This window comes from Nilaparvata lugens, chromosome X (assembly GCF_014356525.2).
Source record: "Nilaparvata lugens isolate BPH chromosome X, ASM1435652v1, whole genome shotgun sequence".
Classification (NCBI taxonomy): Eukaryota; Metazoa; Arthropoda; class Insecta; order Hemiptera; family Delphacidae; genus Nilaparvata; species Nilaparvata lugens.
The window spans coordinates 105525222-105542844 of NC_052518.1; the positions used below are offsets into that span (position 1 = coordinate 105525222).

At 34.7% G+C, this 17623-nt stretch overlaps 1 protein-coding gene across 4 annotated transcripts in view; it reads right to left on the reverse strand.

The window, feature by feature from the left end:
- LOC111049418 (U3 small nucleolar RNA-associated protein 6 homolog) overlaps positions 1 to 17374 on the reverse strand; it is a 47951-nt gene extending 30577 nt beyond the window's left edge. For 2 of the 4 annotated variants that reach the window (XM_039442965.1, XM_039442964.1), the window contains exons 1-4: positions 17087 to 17374; positions 15849 to 15984; positions 13980 to 14116; positions 5391 to 5625 (exon numbers count right to left, since the gene is read on the reverse strand). In XM_039442965.1, coding sequence (XP_039298899.1) covers positions 5391 to 5589 — 199 coding nt within the window. In that variant the 5' untranslated portion in view covers positions 5590 to 5625; positions 13980 to 14116; positions 15849 to 15984; positions 17087 to 17374. The remainder of the gene's footprint in view (positions 1 to 5390; positions 5626 to 13979; positions 14117 to 15848; positions 15985 to 17086) is intronic. The other 2 variants (XM_039442963.1, XM_039442961.1) reach the window with 2 other exon arrangements.
- Between the last annotated feature and the right edge of the window lie 249 nt (positions 17375 to 17623).

Genomic DNA, 17623 nt, shown 5'->3' on the forward strand with positions numbered 1-17623 from the left:
TAAATTATCTGCTGTAACGGTAGCACAACCTAAGATACATATAATCGATAGTTAAGAGTTATATAGTTGCTTTTTGATGGATTAACTGTTTTATTGGTTTTTTTTCTTGACTATATAGTTATGAGTCATATGTACTTATAAAGTTTTTTTTCTTCGATTTTTATTGCAGCTTTTGAAGTAGTTCAATGTTGATTCACAAATAAATATATTGTCAATTGAGATTTTCTTTTCTTAATAATTTGAATATTCATGTATATTAATGTGTATAATATTGAAAGTTAGTTTCATATTTAATCAATGTTATTGTGCAGCATAGTTTCATTTTGAATTTGATTTGAATGTTTGTAATTTAGTTTGAGTAACCTACCTTTCTATGCAAATGTTTGATTTCAATGTATAGTAGCATTATCAAGTCAATCAGGCACACGTTTGTTTCCCGAGTATATTATTTTGTTTAATCATTATTTATTTTTTTTGTTCCCCTCTTGACTACAGACTCAGGGACGAGTCTTTCAGCGGGATGGGTGATGTGTCACCTGGTCATATGGGACATATATATGAATCATATATTTATCTCATATTGATCAGGATTTTAGAGTTTCAATTTAGAAAAGTTTAATGAACAGTGTTTTTGTCTTTGAACAATTTGTGTCATCGACAGAAAGATTGTTTATTTCATTTGTTATCAAAATTATTGTAGCTTCTCTTTTGTTTTTGATAACAAACGTGCTCGCTTGTGCGACTGATAAAAATATGTATTTGAAATGGCTTCATGTTTGGCATTGACTGAGTTATATATTAATACCCAAAATTTTACTTTTGTGGTTGGTGTGTGAGCTCGTTCGCTAGGACTGTGAGTAAAGTCCGGCAGTTCTGGTGAAGGGGATAGATTTTGTTCTTGTTTTGTAATACAGTTTTCCTGTCACAGTTCGGGCAGTTTAAAGAGAATTGTATTATTGTATAGGAAGGGATCTGAACCCACTTCATTAGATCAGTTATTTTGATTTTTAATTAATAATTAACGTCGCGTTTCAACCAGTGGGTGCCAAATTGGGAAGCCATTTTCATAAAGGTAGGTGACTACTGAGTCATTGTTTTAAATTTTTCATAACCACAACAAATGAATCTTCACTAGCAGCAAAGCGAGTAGCCCTTGAAATATTCATCTGTTTATTATTATTTCGTTATTTCTAATTATAATTCTAATTTTGTACAAATAATTTATTGTTTTGTTTTAATTATCAAAAACCTGTACGATCTTTTCTTGTTTTTCATTTTCCCACCCTTACACATTCGGTGAAGGCATATATTGCTTACACTATGAAAATCGAATTTGAATAATTTATAATATATATCTTATCTGTATTTTATTCATCCAAATAAAATGATAGTATCTTATTGCAGAATACTTATTCAATTCTATAAGCATAAACTGATTCCGTTTCATAAACCATTTTGTAAACACGTTCACAGAATCAAATCAGAATCAGCTGACTTCAAGGTTACTTTACAGCCCTAGGGCCGTAAAACTTTCACCGGCCTGGTCAGAAAACAATCATTTTCGGCCTCCATATGACGCACGAAAACCAGCTCATTACATCCAAGTGGGGCGAAAAAAACTTTTCATTATTTGTGTTCATTATTCAATAATTAAAACATTTATAATAATATCATCTTATTGTCATTTGAAAGAATAAAAAAGTATAAACACAACCTCCCACATAATTGAACATCATCTTTTAGGTTATTTAGACAAATCAGAATAAAAAATAAAAATACTTGGACAATTTCCTGATATTCAGATTACCTCAGATTTGCTAGAGCTATCACCTTCCACTTCTGCTTTCGGAAGTGCTTAGTAAACAACTATTCTCATATATACGTATATTGTTTATTTTTGTGTGTGGCGAATAATAGCGTTCGCATCACGGGCAAAAATGTTTTTCCGGCTCTCAATCTTTTCTAGTCCTCGGCCTACGGCCTCGGACTTGAAAACCGATTTCGAGCCAGAAAAATCTCATTTTCTGGGTGCTCCAGGTGTGAAATATACTATTTCAAATCAATTATACGACTTGTCTACTCATGTATTTTGTTAAAATGAGAGAAACATGGCGGCAGAAGATTGTTTGTTTACATCTGTAGTAACAGTCAAAAGTATAAATAAAATATTTCTGTCAAACTGACAACATTGCAAAGCTAGAGAGGGATAGCGCTTTCTGCTTTGTCAAATGATCGAAAAGGATAGCAAACACTATTGGCAATCAAATACTTGCATTATAGCGTGGACCTAAATATAGCAACTAATTTACAGTAAATTAATACAGAGGAGTCCATTTATTTATGTTCAGCTGCAGGTGTTGCCATGAATGTTGGTTCTGTAATTTAAAATCATTTTTGAACATCAATGTCTTATTATTGCAATCATGAACAAACATCACAACATCTGCACCTTCCCATGACAACTTATAACATAGACTTTACCAAAGTTTATGCTCCAAATGTCCACCCATTGTAGTTGTAAACACTTGGACTTTTTCACAAGAATATTAATTAATGATCCCTGGCAAAGACATTCCGTTCATTAGACGATTGGAATACACACATGGTGTTACACAGCTCAAGGATAATCAACTCGCACTGTCGTGTGTATACCGTTTGAGTAGGGCTACCAACTATCTAATCATGTGCTAGTAGTAGATCCAACTAGGAGTTTTCGGAAAATTCTAGGGTATGATCACGTTGGATACACATATGTGCAAGTCCACGTGAGATCATGCTTCTTCACCAAGCAGGAACATGAGAAACAAAATGTGGAAAGAGCCATAGGACCACTCACACTGAACGCGTGCACTTGCTGGTGACGTTCAGTGTGAGCAGCTACCGGCAAGTCACAACCTGTTTCAATGGCTCTTTCCACATTTTGTTTCTCATCTGGCCATGTCACGTGCACTTGCACATACGTGCAACCAATGTCATCATACCATTAAGCAAATAAAAGGTCTAGCAGCTGTTGCTACATCAATTTATATCGGCATGCATTGAGCGGTTGCTAGGGCAACCGGAATATTTCTAGTTCCATCTCGACCTGATTATAGTCAATATAGACATAAAAAAGGGGGTGTGCTTGCAATTTATATTGTAGTTCTGATTTTTTAATATATTATTTGGATACATGAGAGAAATCCAGACCCAAATTCTATATACAGAATGGCCCAAAAACCTCGAATTTTCGGTTCATTTTCCAGTTTTCAGCTATTTCCGCCAAATCCAGAGATCGGACAGAAAAATTTGCTCTCGCATTTTTTTAAGATTATAACATTCTGAATGAAATGAGATCATTCGGAACTCTCTATCTTCAATGAGTACTGAGTTATGATTTTTCAAAAATGAGTGAAATTTCAAGAGAATATCAATTTTGATGATATTTAGAATTTGATCAATAATATATCCCGATTGTTACAATCTAGATGTAAAATTCAAAATCCCTCTGGGCGTAATTTTGTGCTCTACAATCTGAGACTAGGTAGAGCGCTCTATCTCATATAAATTTCCAGGTAAACCTGACAACAATGCTCCTTGTATTGTGTAAAACACCTAATTTTTAGCTTCAACCATCATCACCATCTATATTGTCCTAACAGACATACCTATTTTGCACTATCATATGAGTTCATGAGATTATGTTCTATGAGAATCACCCGTTAGATTCACTTCATTTCAGTATTTCCTAATGGAGAGGCGCGCTTAAGGACACCTCAAGGATCAAAATTTCAAAGACTTATAACTTTTGATACAAAGCTCGGATCTCATCCTACTACACTTCATTCTTCTCGGCTCGTCAAGGCGGTTCAAAATCATGCATCACGAGTCAAATGCGGTCGGAATGTGTTCTCCTCCTAACTAGTCTCAACAAAGCTGCAAAGCCAAAAATTGTGTTAAAAACATTCCCTCCAAATTCCTTTGTCAATTAGTATATTGTTGTAAAAGTGGAGTTTTCACACTCAACACTAAAGCTGCTGCAACAGTTGTAGGGAAATGCGTAAAAGTGAGAAATTATACATCAAATTGAAGAGAATTCAATGTTCTATAAGCTCATTATCAGCATGAATTTTTCCCATCGATGTTTAAATAGTTATAAGAGCATAAATAGAGAAAAGTTGGAAGCAAACGTGTTTTTTCAAAAATGTCACACCTTCAAGAGCGGATATCTCGAAAACTAGAAAAGATATAGAAAAAGTTGTAAGATTAATAGTGTAGAAAATTATGTAAGCTTTAATTTTGTATATATCAGTTATGTCCATAAGATACACAGTTTTCGTGTTAGGAAATCAAATAATGGTACCTTTGAACCACCCCCACCCCCTTAGCACAGTGGGTAGGGGTGGGGACTTTTGATATGTTTACCTACACACTACTCTAAACAGAACTGCGGGGTCAAAAATTGTATTCAAAACTTTTCCCTCTATACCCTCTTTTGAGCATTCATTGCTTGGACTAATAGTACAGTACATACAAATAATATAGCAGCACACTGTTGCCGTTTTTATGAAGATTCTATTAAGAAGGTCTATTCTTTTTTCGCTCTTTCTCTCACACAATTAGCTCACAGGCTCTCTGGATTCTATGAAATCTGGCAGCACTGTACTCCATATGAACAACTCTGGATTCTATGAAATCTGGCAGCACTGTACTCCATATGAACAACTCTGGATTCTATGAAATCTGGCAGCACTGTACTCCATATGAACAACTCTGGATTCTATGAAATCTGGCAGCACTGTACTCCATATGAACAACTCTGGATTCTATGAAATCTGGCAGCACTGTACTCCATATGAACAACTCTGGATTCTATGAAATCTGGCAGCACTGTACTCCATATGAACAACTCTGGATTCTATGAAATCTGCCAGCACTGTACTCCATGTGAACAACGCTGGAATCTAAGGTTTGCGCAGACTATCAACAACTTTATTCAACCGAGTCTTGAAAATAACTTAGAATTAGCATTTGCTAGCTTCTATCATAGAGAAAATATAGCATAAGAAGATATCCCAAGGTATAGGTAATTTATGTTGCAAATTCCGAGCCGATTTTTGTTAACTCAAGCTGATAACTGCCGACTACTGTCTATTATTAATGTGTTGTTGGGGTGGTGAGAGTGTAAGAACGGCACAATATGAGACTACTAGCGTAACATAGCTTCATCAAAATCAACTACTAGGACTATCGACTTGAGTTAACAACGGAATTTGCAACATAAACGCACTATACCATGACTTAGACTATCTTTTCTGTATATGCTTTTATTCGACCGATCCAATAACAGACAAGGATAGCAATGGATAGGTGAATGTGACTTTATAAGGTGAATGTGAACAGCCAATTACCTTGCTCCTCGATGATTTTGTTATTGATGTAGATCAACTGGACACGGAACAGGTCGAGATAGAGCATAGCACATTTTTTGTGGATTTGCAGTCCATTCTTTAGATGGTTGCGCGCCTTTTCAACGTTCCTGCAGTCGTCCAGCTCCCAATCTGCAGCCAACTTAAACAGGATCGGTATGTCGCTGTGATCTGCTAACATATGCACCAGCACTTGGCTGCCCGTCGAATAGAACGCCTGCAATACAAATATATTTATTGCAATTTGATTCATCACACAAACATCGGCCAGTGTCACAGGTAAATAAAACATCAATAAAAACGTGTAACACATGCTACTAAGAACATAATTAGTCAATAAATATCCCATCATTATTTTACTAAAACTATTCATTCTTGGAGTACGAGATAAGCGCTAGAAGTGAAAGGTTGTGTTCTGTGAGCTCCGTGTTTTTTTATTCGATTAGTCAAGTTTTATTAGGTGAGATACAATCAATTTATATAGTTAGATACGTTACTGTACCCTGTTTTTTTTTGTGAAAGTGTATCTGAAGCTCAATATGTAGAAAACGTTATATTTTCTCGATATGAATAGAATAGTGACAATGTTTGAGGTTAGAATCCACAGAAGAAGAGTATGCTAGCAGGCTGAACGGGAGATTATAAATTGGACTTTGGACCTTGATTATACATGGCTCACCATTCAACTACTGTCATATAAAACTGAGCCAAAATTCTTATCTAATAAGTTTCGTTGTTCTATAGCTGAATAATTTTTCTGTTCGATAAAAACGAAAAAATAGTGAATAATAGACTAATATTACAGAGAGGTGTATTGATAGAACACTACTGAATTACCATCACGTTTTACTAAATTTCAATTAAATGGAGAAGAAATTGGACGAGATTCTGAAAAAAACTAAATAAGCTAGATGGCTTGGAAACAAAAATTGATAATATTGCCAGCAAATTCAATGACGAAATTGAAACTTTGAAGAAACAAGTAGGAGAGCTTAAATCCGAAGTGCAATTACAGAAAGAACGGAAACAAGAGGAATACAGAAGAAGAAATATAATAATATTCGGTATTAAAGGCGGTAACAATTATTGGACTCTAAGAGAAGAGATAATGAAGATACTCAAATATCTGGATGCTGATATCAGAAACCAGGATATGGAATACTTAAAAAAGCTGAGCAAATCAGAAAGCAATGGTCCAATTAGAGTAACGTTTACGTCGTCTTTCACAAGAAATAAAATACTCAGGAAAAAATCGAATTTGTCAAAGGAAGGGAAATATAGTTGTATAAAGATACAAGAAGATCTCGACTTCAATACTCGCGCCGTCAGGAAAGAATTATCACACTTTATGTACGATTTTAGGAAAGAAGGGAAAAAAGCTTATCTCAAAAAAGATAAGCTACTACTTGAGGGAAAACTTCTTGGTCTTGATAATTTGAGAGAAAAGTATAATAAAGAAAAGAAAAGACGTAGAAGTGATGGAGACTCACCCACCAAGATTGACCAAAGTGTGAACACAGGACGACTCGGGAAAAAGAGCAATTATACATTAGAATCATATATCATATGAATCATATATATCATATATAGAATCATATATATAGGAGACAAAGGAAATAATCAAGATATGGAAGGATCTTCAAAAAATAAGTAGCAACCACCGATCGGAACGACAATTAAGGACAAGAAGGATGAAGGAAAACAAACGGATGTAAATTTTGGAAACGGCAAGGCTACAAAAAATGCAAATAACGAAGACAACATAAATATAATCACATACAACTGTAGATCTCTTAGAGCAAATTGGAGGGTGGAACAGTTGTTAGAAGAGCTGGACAACATCGAGTGGGATATTATAGGACTCGCGGAAGTAAGGAGAGATGGTGAGCAGTGTATGATCATGGGAGATGATAGGATGCTCTATCTGAATGGGAATGCTTCTACTGGAGGAACAGCATTTCTGATTAACAAGCTATCAAAAAAGTAAATTGTAAGCTTCAAGCAGTATACACACCGAATCTCTGTGATGATTTGGAAATTACAAGGACACATTAAAGGAAGAATCAAACTGATACAAGTTTATGCACCAACGTCAGCGTCATCGGACGAAGAGCTTGAATATTTCTACGAGGATCTGGAAGAGGCTCTCGAAAATGATACATGCAAATATAATATTGTTATGGGAGACATGAATGCGAAAATCGGGAAGAGCAGGGGTGAAAAATGCGTTGGAAGGTACGGAATTGGGGAGAGAAATGAGCGAGGTGAACGACTTGTCGAATTTGTCGAAGGCAAGAGGATGTATCTGATGAATTCATTCTTCCAGAAACACAAATCAACAAAATGGACTTGGTTGAGCCCCGATGGAGAGACAAACAACGAAATAGACTTTTTCATGATAGACAAAAAATTTATTGTTCAAGATGTAGATGTAGAGGATGGGATAAATATTGGAAGTGATCATAGGCCTCTGAGAATGGTGATAAAAATCAATAAGAATAGAATAAGATATTACAGCGAACGGCTCACACGACTGGGAACAGAGGACTTGAGAAACCTAGGATTTGTACAAAAATTACAAAATAACTTGAATGAAGAGAGAATCAACGAATGTGAGGATATGGAGATTATAACTGATAAACTGACTAATACCTTGAGAAAAACGAGACAATTGCTAGGAAACTTAAGAGAAAACAAGAAAAGAAAAGTTCCAAGAGAGATAGTTAAATTGTTAGAGAAGAGAAGAAAACTAAAAAGACACGGCAGAGGAAAAATTGAATTTAGTGAAATCTCCAAACTAATTCGAGGGAAATGGATTGAATGGTCTAATAATAGGAAAACAAAGGAATTAGAAGAGACTTTGAAACTCGGGACAAGCGTCAAAGAGTTTAACAGGCAGCAGCAATTAGGAATGAACACACTGATTTGTATGAAAGATGAGAAGGGAAATAAAATAAGAGAAATAGAAGGGATACTTGGAATAATTTGTGAATTCTATGAGAGCCTCTATAAAAAGGATGAACTGGAAGAAGATAACATGGAACTGAAAAATGGAGAACGCGGCAGGAATGAGTATAGAAACGAAGAATGTCCACCGATTATGGAAAGAGAGGTAGAACGAGCAATTGTGCGTCTCAAGGAGGGAAAAGCTGTAGGACCAGATAGAATATCGAATGAAGAGTTGAAAGCGGGAGGAAAAAAGGTGATAGAAATACTAACAAGGCTGTTTAATCTATGCCTCACTAATGGAAAGATTCCTGAAATATGGCTCAAAGCTAACTTGTTACTGCTCTTCAAAAAAGGTGATAAAAAGGAAGTCAAGAATTATCGACCAATTAGTCTCCTGTCAAGTATATACAAAATATTCATGGCAATAATTTCGCACAGAATAGACGGATATTTGACCGCAGCAACTCCAATCAGCTAGACCGGATTTAAGAAAAACTTTTCCACTCTGGATAACATCCTAGTCCTACAGGAGTTGATAAGGAATTCTAAAGAATATAAATTTCCACTAGTGCTACTATTTATAGACTTTGAGAAGGCTTTTGATAAAATCAACACAGCAGCTGTAATACACACTTGAAGACCTGGGAATAAGCAATAAGTACTTGGAAATATTCAGATTCATCTACGGAAATATGAAAAGTGAGTTCAGCTTGAGAGGAAAAAGTAGAGTGATGCAAGTGAATAGAGGCTTGAGACAGGGAGATACCATCAGCTAAAATATTTAACGCAGTCTTAGAAAAATCTCTAATGAAGTTGCAATGGCAAGAGAGAGGCATCAATATCAACGGTGTGAAATTAAATGCCTTGAAATTTGCTGATGATATTGTTATAGTTGGAAATGATACGGAGGAGGTATGCGGTATGTTGAAAGATATGATTGAAGTAACAAAAAAGATTGGAATGAAAGTAAATTTTGATAAATCGAAAGTAATGACATATAACAGTGATGAAAATGATAGAGTATTGGTGACTGAGGACGGAAGGATAGAGAAAGTAGATCATTTCATTTACCTCGGTCAGAAAATAGGGATAGAAGGTCAATGGGGAGAAGTTATCAGAAGAGTAGCAATAGGATGGGCAATGTTCAAAAAGTACAGCTATCTATTCAGATTCAAGATATCAATGGAAAATAAGAAAAAGCTGCTACAAACGTGTATCCTACCAGCAATTTTGTACGGCTGCGAAACCTGGACTATAAATGAAAAAATAATTAAGAAACTTAGAACTACCGTGAGGTCGATGGAGAGAGTAATGATAGGAGTGACAAGAAAAGACAGGAAAACAAAATTATGGATTAGAAATGAAACAAAAATTGAAGATGTATAATAGATGTATAAGATGTATAAAGATGATAATAGAGAGAAAATGGAATTGGGCTGGACATATCGCAAGGACAACGGACGAAAGATGGACGAAAAGAATACTGGAATGGTACCCACGTAATTTGAGAAGTAGAGGAAGGCCTTCGTATGGATGGGACGAAGAGTTCAGAAAAGTATGCGGCGGAGCGACGTGGCAGAGAGTTGCAAGAGAGAGAAAGGAGTGGGAGAGAATGAAGAATGTATACAAGGAAGTATGGCTGTACAAGGATTGACACACTCGCTTTGGTTGAAAATTTATTTTTATATGGACTTAAAATTGATGTACTCAACAATATCCTATCACAAAAGGATATTCCCCAGCAGATGCTGATTATTGCTTAATACTGTAATTAATTTTATAATTTTATTTGGAATTTTGTAATGAACCTGAACAAAGCAATAAAAGGGATATTTATTAATTCATTCTTGCGCATTATAACTAACTTCACATGGGTTGATGGTTAGGATTATCTTCACTAGCTTAACAGACTTCTTTCCACAATATTTTAGAAGCACTGAAGCACTAAATTGGGGAGAAAATACTTGGAAAGGATGGAAACTTCATACTATTCACGAAGCGCAAGGACTAACATCTAAAAACGTAGTATTAATTAGAGTAGATTACCGGAACAGAGACATTTATAACAGTATCCAACATGCAATAGTTGCTCTTTCACGCCACACCAATACTTTCAGATATTTAACTACGAGTGTAGAAAAAGATGCAATAGACAAACTCATTGATAAATTAAGAACAACAAATGAAACTGATCTTGAAAAGTGGAACAGGGATAGATTATGCATGCTTGATAACAGACTTGATCATGGCTGATATTGATGAAATTCTTACTTTGCTGGAAATTGATAACATCACTCCTGAAATCGATGAGTAAGTTATATCAATTATGTTCCTTCAATAAATGGAAAAAATATTGAATTCTTAAATATCTTCTCAACCAATATCCGAAGCCTTCATGCAAATTTCAATCAGTTAATCTGTTGTATAAACAGCTTAAAAACAGATATCCATGTAATAGTTCTTACTGAAACTTGGCTAACCGAGAACATTCCATTTACTTACAAGATCCCAGGTTACACCGAAGTAAATAAATATTCGAAAATTAACAAATGCGACGGTCTGTGCATTTACATTAGAGATAATATTGATGTCAGTGTGATCGCTTGTGACATTGTTGATGCAAACTCGTTGTGTTTAGACTTGAAAACACCAAATGATAAAATGTTCAGAGTTATAGGAATTTATAGATCACCCAGTAATCATAACACCGAGAATTTTGTCAACAGCCTAAACCATTTCCTTGACAATATACCCAATTCAATGAGTGTTTGTATGGTTGGTGATATAAATATAAATATTCAATCAACTAGTATACAGGTTCAGGAATACATGCATATTTTAATGAGCAAAGGCTTTGAATCTCATATAAATGGAAGTACTAGAGTATCAACCACATCTGAATCGTGCATAGATCATATCTTTTTCAAAAACACAAATAGCAATTTCAGCTTTATATTTGGGAACATCTTCAAGACAACAATAACGGATCATTATTCGGTTCTATTACATTTAGGTAATGAACGGAATCCCGAAACCACTTCAAATAGAAATATGCCTGCAAACAGCATAAAAATATCATACAACTACAGACTTCTTGCTGAAAAATTGGAAAAAGAAAACTGGAATGCAATTTTTGGAAATGAAGATATAGATTTACTTGTTGAAAAGTTTGTGGAACGGTTAAATGGTATTATTAATTCAGTCAAAACTGAGATAAACATTCCTCGCCAAAATCGCCCTTTGAAGCCTTGGATAACGCAAGGAATAATAAGATCAATTACTATACGGGATAGAATGCATGATAGAATAAGGAAAGGTCCTGCAAATGCTGATTCAATAAATGAATACAGAATTTATCGGAACACATTGAATAGGCTCATAAGTGAAGCGAAGGAGAAATATTATAAAGTTAAAATAGAGCAATGTCAAAACAATAGTTGAAAGCTTTGGAGGAGTATTAATGAGGCAATCGGTGAAGGAAAAAAAGGAGTGTAACAGGATCAGAGTTGAGGCCAACAGGCTGAATCACTTTTTTACCAATGTTGGTGAAAGACAGGCTATAGCTTTCAACAATGAACTAGCCAATTCTCCCAACTTTGATCACAACAACGATATAACCGAAACACCTCTACTGAATTCTTTTTTCATGAGACCACAGATTCTAAAGAAATTGAAGAGACAATAAAAGAGCTGAAGAATAATTGTGCCCCAGGAATGGATAATCTCAATAACACAGTACTCAAGCAAATAAGCCACACTATTTCACAGCCACTAGCCACGATTTTTAATAAATGTTTTGAGCAAGGCTACTTCCCCAAACACTTCAAAAAAGCAAAATAAAACCTCTCTTCAAGCAAGTAGATCCATCAAATCCTGGCAATTACAGACCAATCAGTCTTATCAGTAATCTGGCAAAAATTATGGAAAAGATTATAAAGAAGAGATTAGTCATGTTTTTGAACAAACATAAAATAATAAATGAAAATCAATTTGGATTTCAGGCTGAGAAGAGTACGGAAGATGCATTAATTAAATTTGCTAATACTGTTTCACAAAACCTGAATTCTAATTACAAATCTATAGCGGTTTTCTTGGATATCAAAAAAGCTTTTGATACTATTCCACATTACTCCCTTTACAATAAACTCGAGAAATATGGCTTCAGGGGAATTTTTCTAGAATTAATTAAAAGCTATTTGAGAGATAGAACACAGTCTTTAACAATAAATGGATGTACTGATACCTCTAAAATGACCTCTTACGGGTTGCCTCAGGGAACTGTACTTTCACCAATCCTTTTTATTATTCATGTGAATGATTTACAGAGCCTGAAACTAAAAAACTCAACAACTATATAATTCGCAGATGACACTGCAGCTGTTTTCTATGGAAAATCGTGGATCGAGGCTCATGAAATTGCAGAACAGAATTGTTTTCTCATTAAAAAATGGTAAGACAAAAACACTTTGAGCTTGAACATTGATAAAACCAATTACATCACCTTTGCACTCAATACAACTGGTAAACCCGACGAAAATATGAATCTGAGACTACATTCAAACTGCAACATGAACTTCAATAACTGCACTTGTCCCATAATAAAAAGAGTAACAAGCACAAAATATCTAGGCGTCATAATAGATGAATATTTGAAGTGGGACATCCATATCAAATTTTTATGCAAAAGAATCAGATATATTTCTTATAATTTCTACGAAGCAAAAAAAAATCTAAACTCAAGTCATCTTAAAATGGTATATTTTGCACTGGTACATAAGTCCATAATTCAGTATGGTATTACAGTATGGGGGGGCTGTTATAATTCCCACTTGGAAGAGCCTTTAATAATTCAAAAATCAATCATTAAAACAATCTTAAATAAGCCTAGACTTTTCCCAACCAACCTGACTTTTGAAGAGTTTAACGTGTTGACAGTTAGACAGTTGTATGTAATGAATGTAGTGAAGTATATATTTAAATATAAAAATAATTTCATTTGCACTAATAATACTATCAATAATCAATACAATTTCAGACCCACCTCTAATAAGTACCTAATCTATCATACTAACATTGAAAATATTAGAAGACAACTCATATATTTAAGCACTAAAATTATAAATAAAATTCCTGAACAAATTATTAGCTGTGCCAAGATAACAAAAAAAGTAAAAACAGATATCAATGCTTGGATCAAAATTAACTACTTCTTCTACCTTTGAGAAAGTTAACAGAGAACTTTTCTGATTAGTGCGCTCACTTCCCCTACTTGTGCTCTATCAATCCTTTCCCAATCCTTTCCAAAAATTCCAAGGATCAAAAGCCTTCCTATGACATGGATAGCCATAGTTGGAAGAACTTTTGATCCTCTACCCTTCTTCACCACATAACATGTATAATTTGCCTTCTAATATTGTAATGTGTTCTCATATTTATGTTATTTATTTTATACTGTAATATTTTTTATTGATGTAATTAATTTTTATTTCATATTGATCTATCTTATGTGTGTGTGTGTGTGTGTGTGTGAATAAATTAATTGAAATTTATGGTTTTCTATTGAAAAATTAACGAATTAACACCCGGCTTAATTTTTGAAATAATAAAACGTTGACAACTTACAATTTGTCTGCAGAATTTGATGTAGGAAAGCCTAATTCCAAGATCGTTGGGATAGCTTAGTATTGCTTGATTGCACAATGCTGTAATTTGGACAGCGATATATGCGATTTGCTTGATGATGATGATAGACCTTTTTGCTGAAAGACAATGCACACATAGCACATACGTGAGTTTTTGTTTAATACAATTGTCTCTTGAAAAATGTATCTATTCTATGGCAAAAAACCAATTTGAATTATTGAAAAGAGTATTTATTCAAAAAATAAAGCCAGGCAAACGTCCTATCCGTCCAGGCACCATTTTCAAGTCTCACAACTTATGGTCGAGTTAAAACTACTTACGACTTGAAGGGATATGCGGGCGGAACAGAGAAAGTGTTTGATGAGTGTTCAACACCTCGGTCTCCTCTATGAAAGCACTGCATCGTCAACTAATTGCTAACCGCGCTTCTTTCTATGATTCTATTCGTCACTGCAGTTGGCTGCTCTCCTTCTCCATTTCTCTGCTTTGCTCTGCTCTGCTTATCCCTCCAATTCGCAAGTAGTTTTATTTCTACTATAACAATCCAATGACACACTGCTCTCTATCATATCCATTCTCACCATCATTTCACTTTTTCTTTATTAAAAAATGCTTTCCAAGTATTTTTTTCTCTTTTCAAATATTAGTTGTAGTAATTTCTTGTTTTTGCTATGAATGAATATTATTATCTGAGTTTTATTTTTATGTTAAAAGGAAGCATATTTAGGTTGCTGACCTAATCATGTTATGTTTAGTAAATTACTAGATTGTTAACCTATTAGTTATTAGTATTAGTTAACATATTATCCTAGTAATTCTATCAATGCAACTATCGAAGACTGGAAAGCTGCAAACTCTCTTTGTCTCAACAAAGACAAAACACAGTTGTTAGAATTTGATTCAAGTGGCCGATGTAATATTAATCATGTGAAGTTTGTGGGCATCACATTACAAAATAATTTAAAGTGGGAAAAACATGTCAGCTTACTGTGTAGTAAGGTATCTAGAAGTATTTTTATGCTTAGCAGATTAAGGCATATTGTAAGTCTTAATTTGTTGATTGCTGTTTATTATGCATATATGCAGTCTCATTTGGCATATGGCATTGTTGCATGGGGGAGAAATTCAAATGTGAAGAAGAAGCTTTTTATATTACAAAACAGAGCTATTAGAGTAATTTGTAACAAGGATAGTACAACCCATTGTAGACCATTGTTTAAGAAACTCAGAATCATGACAATTACTGCACTGTATGCTTTTGAATGCCTGATGTACACAAAGAAAAATGTAAACAGTTTTCCAATGAATAGTAATGTTCACAGCCATTTTATTAGACAGGCTACAGCACTCAGAATGACTCAGTGTAACTACCACTTTATGTTGAATAGTTTTGAAGAGTTTGGAAAAAGAATGTACAATAAGTTACCAGTTGAAATGAAAGAGCTTGAGATTAGGCAGTTCAAAATTTGTGTGAAAAATATTTTAATTGACTGCTGTCCTTACAGTAGGCTATAAATGACTTGATGTGATGTAATTTGTAATTTTTATGACCTGTGATATAGGCCTATTGATGTTGAATTTGTTTCAATTGACTGCTAACCTTACAGTTTGAAATCCTTAATAATGTGAGGTAATTTAATGACCTGTGATATATTGTTAAATTTGTGATTGTATATTTTTTGACGATGTCTTGCATTAATGGTTTTAATGTTCTGATAATAAACGAATCTTGAATCTAAATATTGGTTAACCACAAATATAAAATAATGTTTTTTAGAATAATTGTTACCTGATGTTTCCGATGTACTATTATGAATAAATGAATAAATAAATAATACTATTGATTACCTGTTTCCTCGCTCTAACCAAGAAGAGCAAGGTTATCTCGTAGTCGATAAACTGCAAAATGTGTTTCTTCTTATTCTTATTCTTCACGCAATGAGCGATTTTGTTGCTGAACTCTGATCTCTTTGATTTAATTTTCCTGTTGATAAAAATTGAACAAAAATTATCAAATATATCTACAAGAAATCATTGAAAAAGACAGTTTCATCAACTGACCTGCAGCTATGGCAATACAACATGCTGCCTCCATCTCATCAAAACATTTCAACTTGGAAATTTTGTTGTTGGTTGTTGCTTGATCTTATAATTTCTGTACTGTTGTACAGGACGTCCTGTACCAAGTGGAGATCATACTTACATGTTTGATGTTTGCATTGAATATATTTGACTTCGGATACTTGACTTTGAATATATTTAAATATTTTTGACTTCAGATACTGTTTTGTTGAAACATTTATGTAATTTAACAATTTTCGTGATATTTCTAGACAACATCCAAGTGTTTCATTATCAATTATTTTTGTTAGGAAGCAAACTTGGAAGGACAGGTGGCAAGTAGAATGTAACAACGTTTGAAAATTTAACAACTTGACGACCAGCGCCAGAGTGGGGAGAGGTGATTTGCCAGCACTCGCCTTTGCTTCCATCGCTCAGATTTTTGTCGAGCAAAGACGAGTGGCCAGCTGATCATTCACAAATGGTCACATTGCAGTGTAGATGGCAAGACCAACGTGGCCAAGCTCACCAGCTACTTGGCGGTAGTGCAGACTAGTCATAAGGAATTGTACCAAGACACACGCAAGCATGTGTTTTATGTTAAGGTAAAATTTCTTAGCGGCGTCTCTGCCGCCTTAGCTAGAGCACATAACCTATAAATTCATTAGAATCGATGACTCATTGGAAATTCATGTTGTATGAACGTTATGGCTGTAGATGAATTAAAAGTGTTGACTACTACATTGCATCTACATCTCATTGAATCATCGAAACTAATGCCGCATCTACTCTGGCCCAGCCTGGTAACCCAACGTAGGTCAACGAAGGCCAACACTGGCACTTGTCGACATTGGCCTTCGTCGGGCCAACATGTAGATGCGGCATAATGAATTTATAGGTTAGGTGCTCTAACCACGGAAGCTCTAAATACTCATCTTGAAACGCCGCTATGGAAGCGCTATAAGACAAAGCGTTGGATTGAATACTACAAAAATATGTAAAATATTACCGATTACATTACTCACTTGATTTCAGCCTTCGTAGACAGTTGTAGCTTTTCCATCAATATTAATTCTACCGGGTCTTTTGCCCTCGAAGTGACTGATACTGCCATGATGAGTCGTTTTACTGTTAATTGAATTTAATAAAACAAATCGAACTATACAAATAAAACTATACGAACTAATAAGAAATTATTCTAATAATTATTATTAATAAAAAATTTCTAATCAAAAATTAAATCAAATGGTCTAGCCCTCTAGCCTGAACTAGCTTGAGCTTTTCAAAGCTCAACATGATACACAACCTAAACTATCAACGGTATAGGGCCGAACTGGGCCGACGACAAAGTGGTTCATTTTTTCGAATGCATCTGTCGCCCCATGACACGACAAACTAGGTCTGCTCAGGAATGTGACCCACTCTGTCGCAAGCCGCATTTGTCGGGAGGTGCAGAAATGAAAATCGACCGCATCTGTCGCTTCTTGACACGACAAACTGAGTCTGCTTAGGAATGTGACCCACTCTGTCACTGACCGCATTTGTCGGAAGGTGCTTATTTC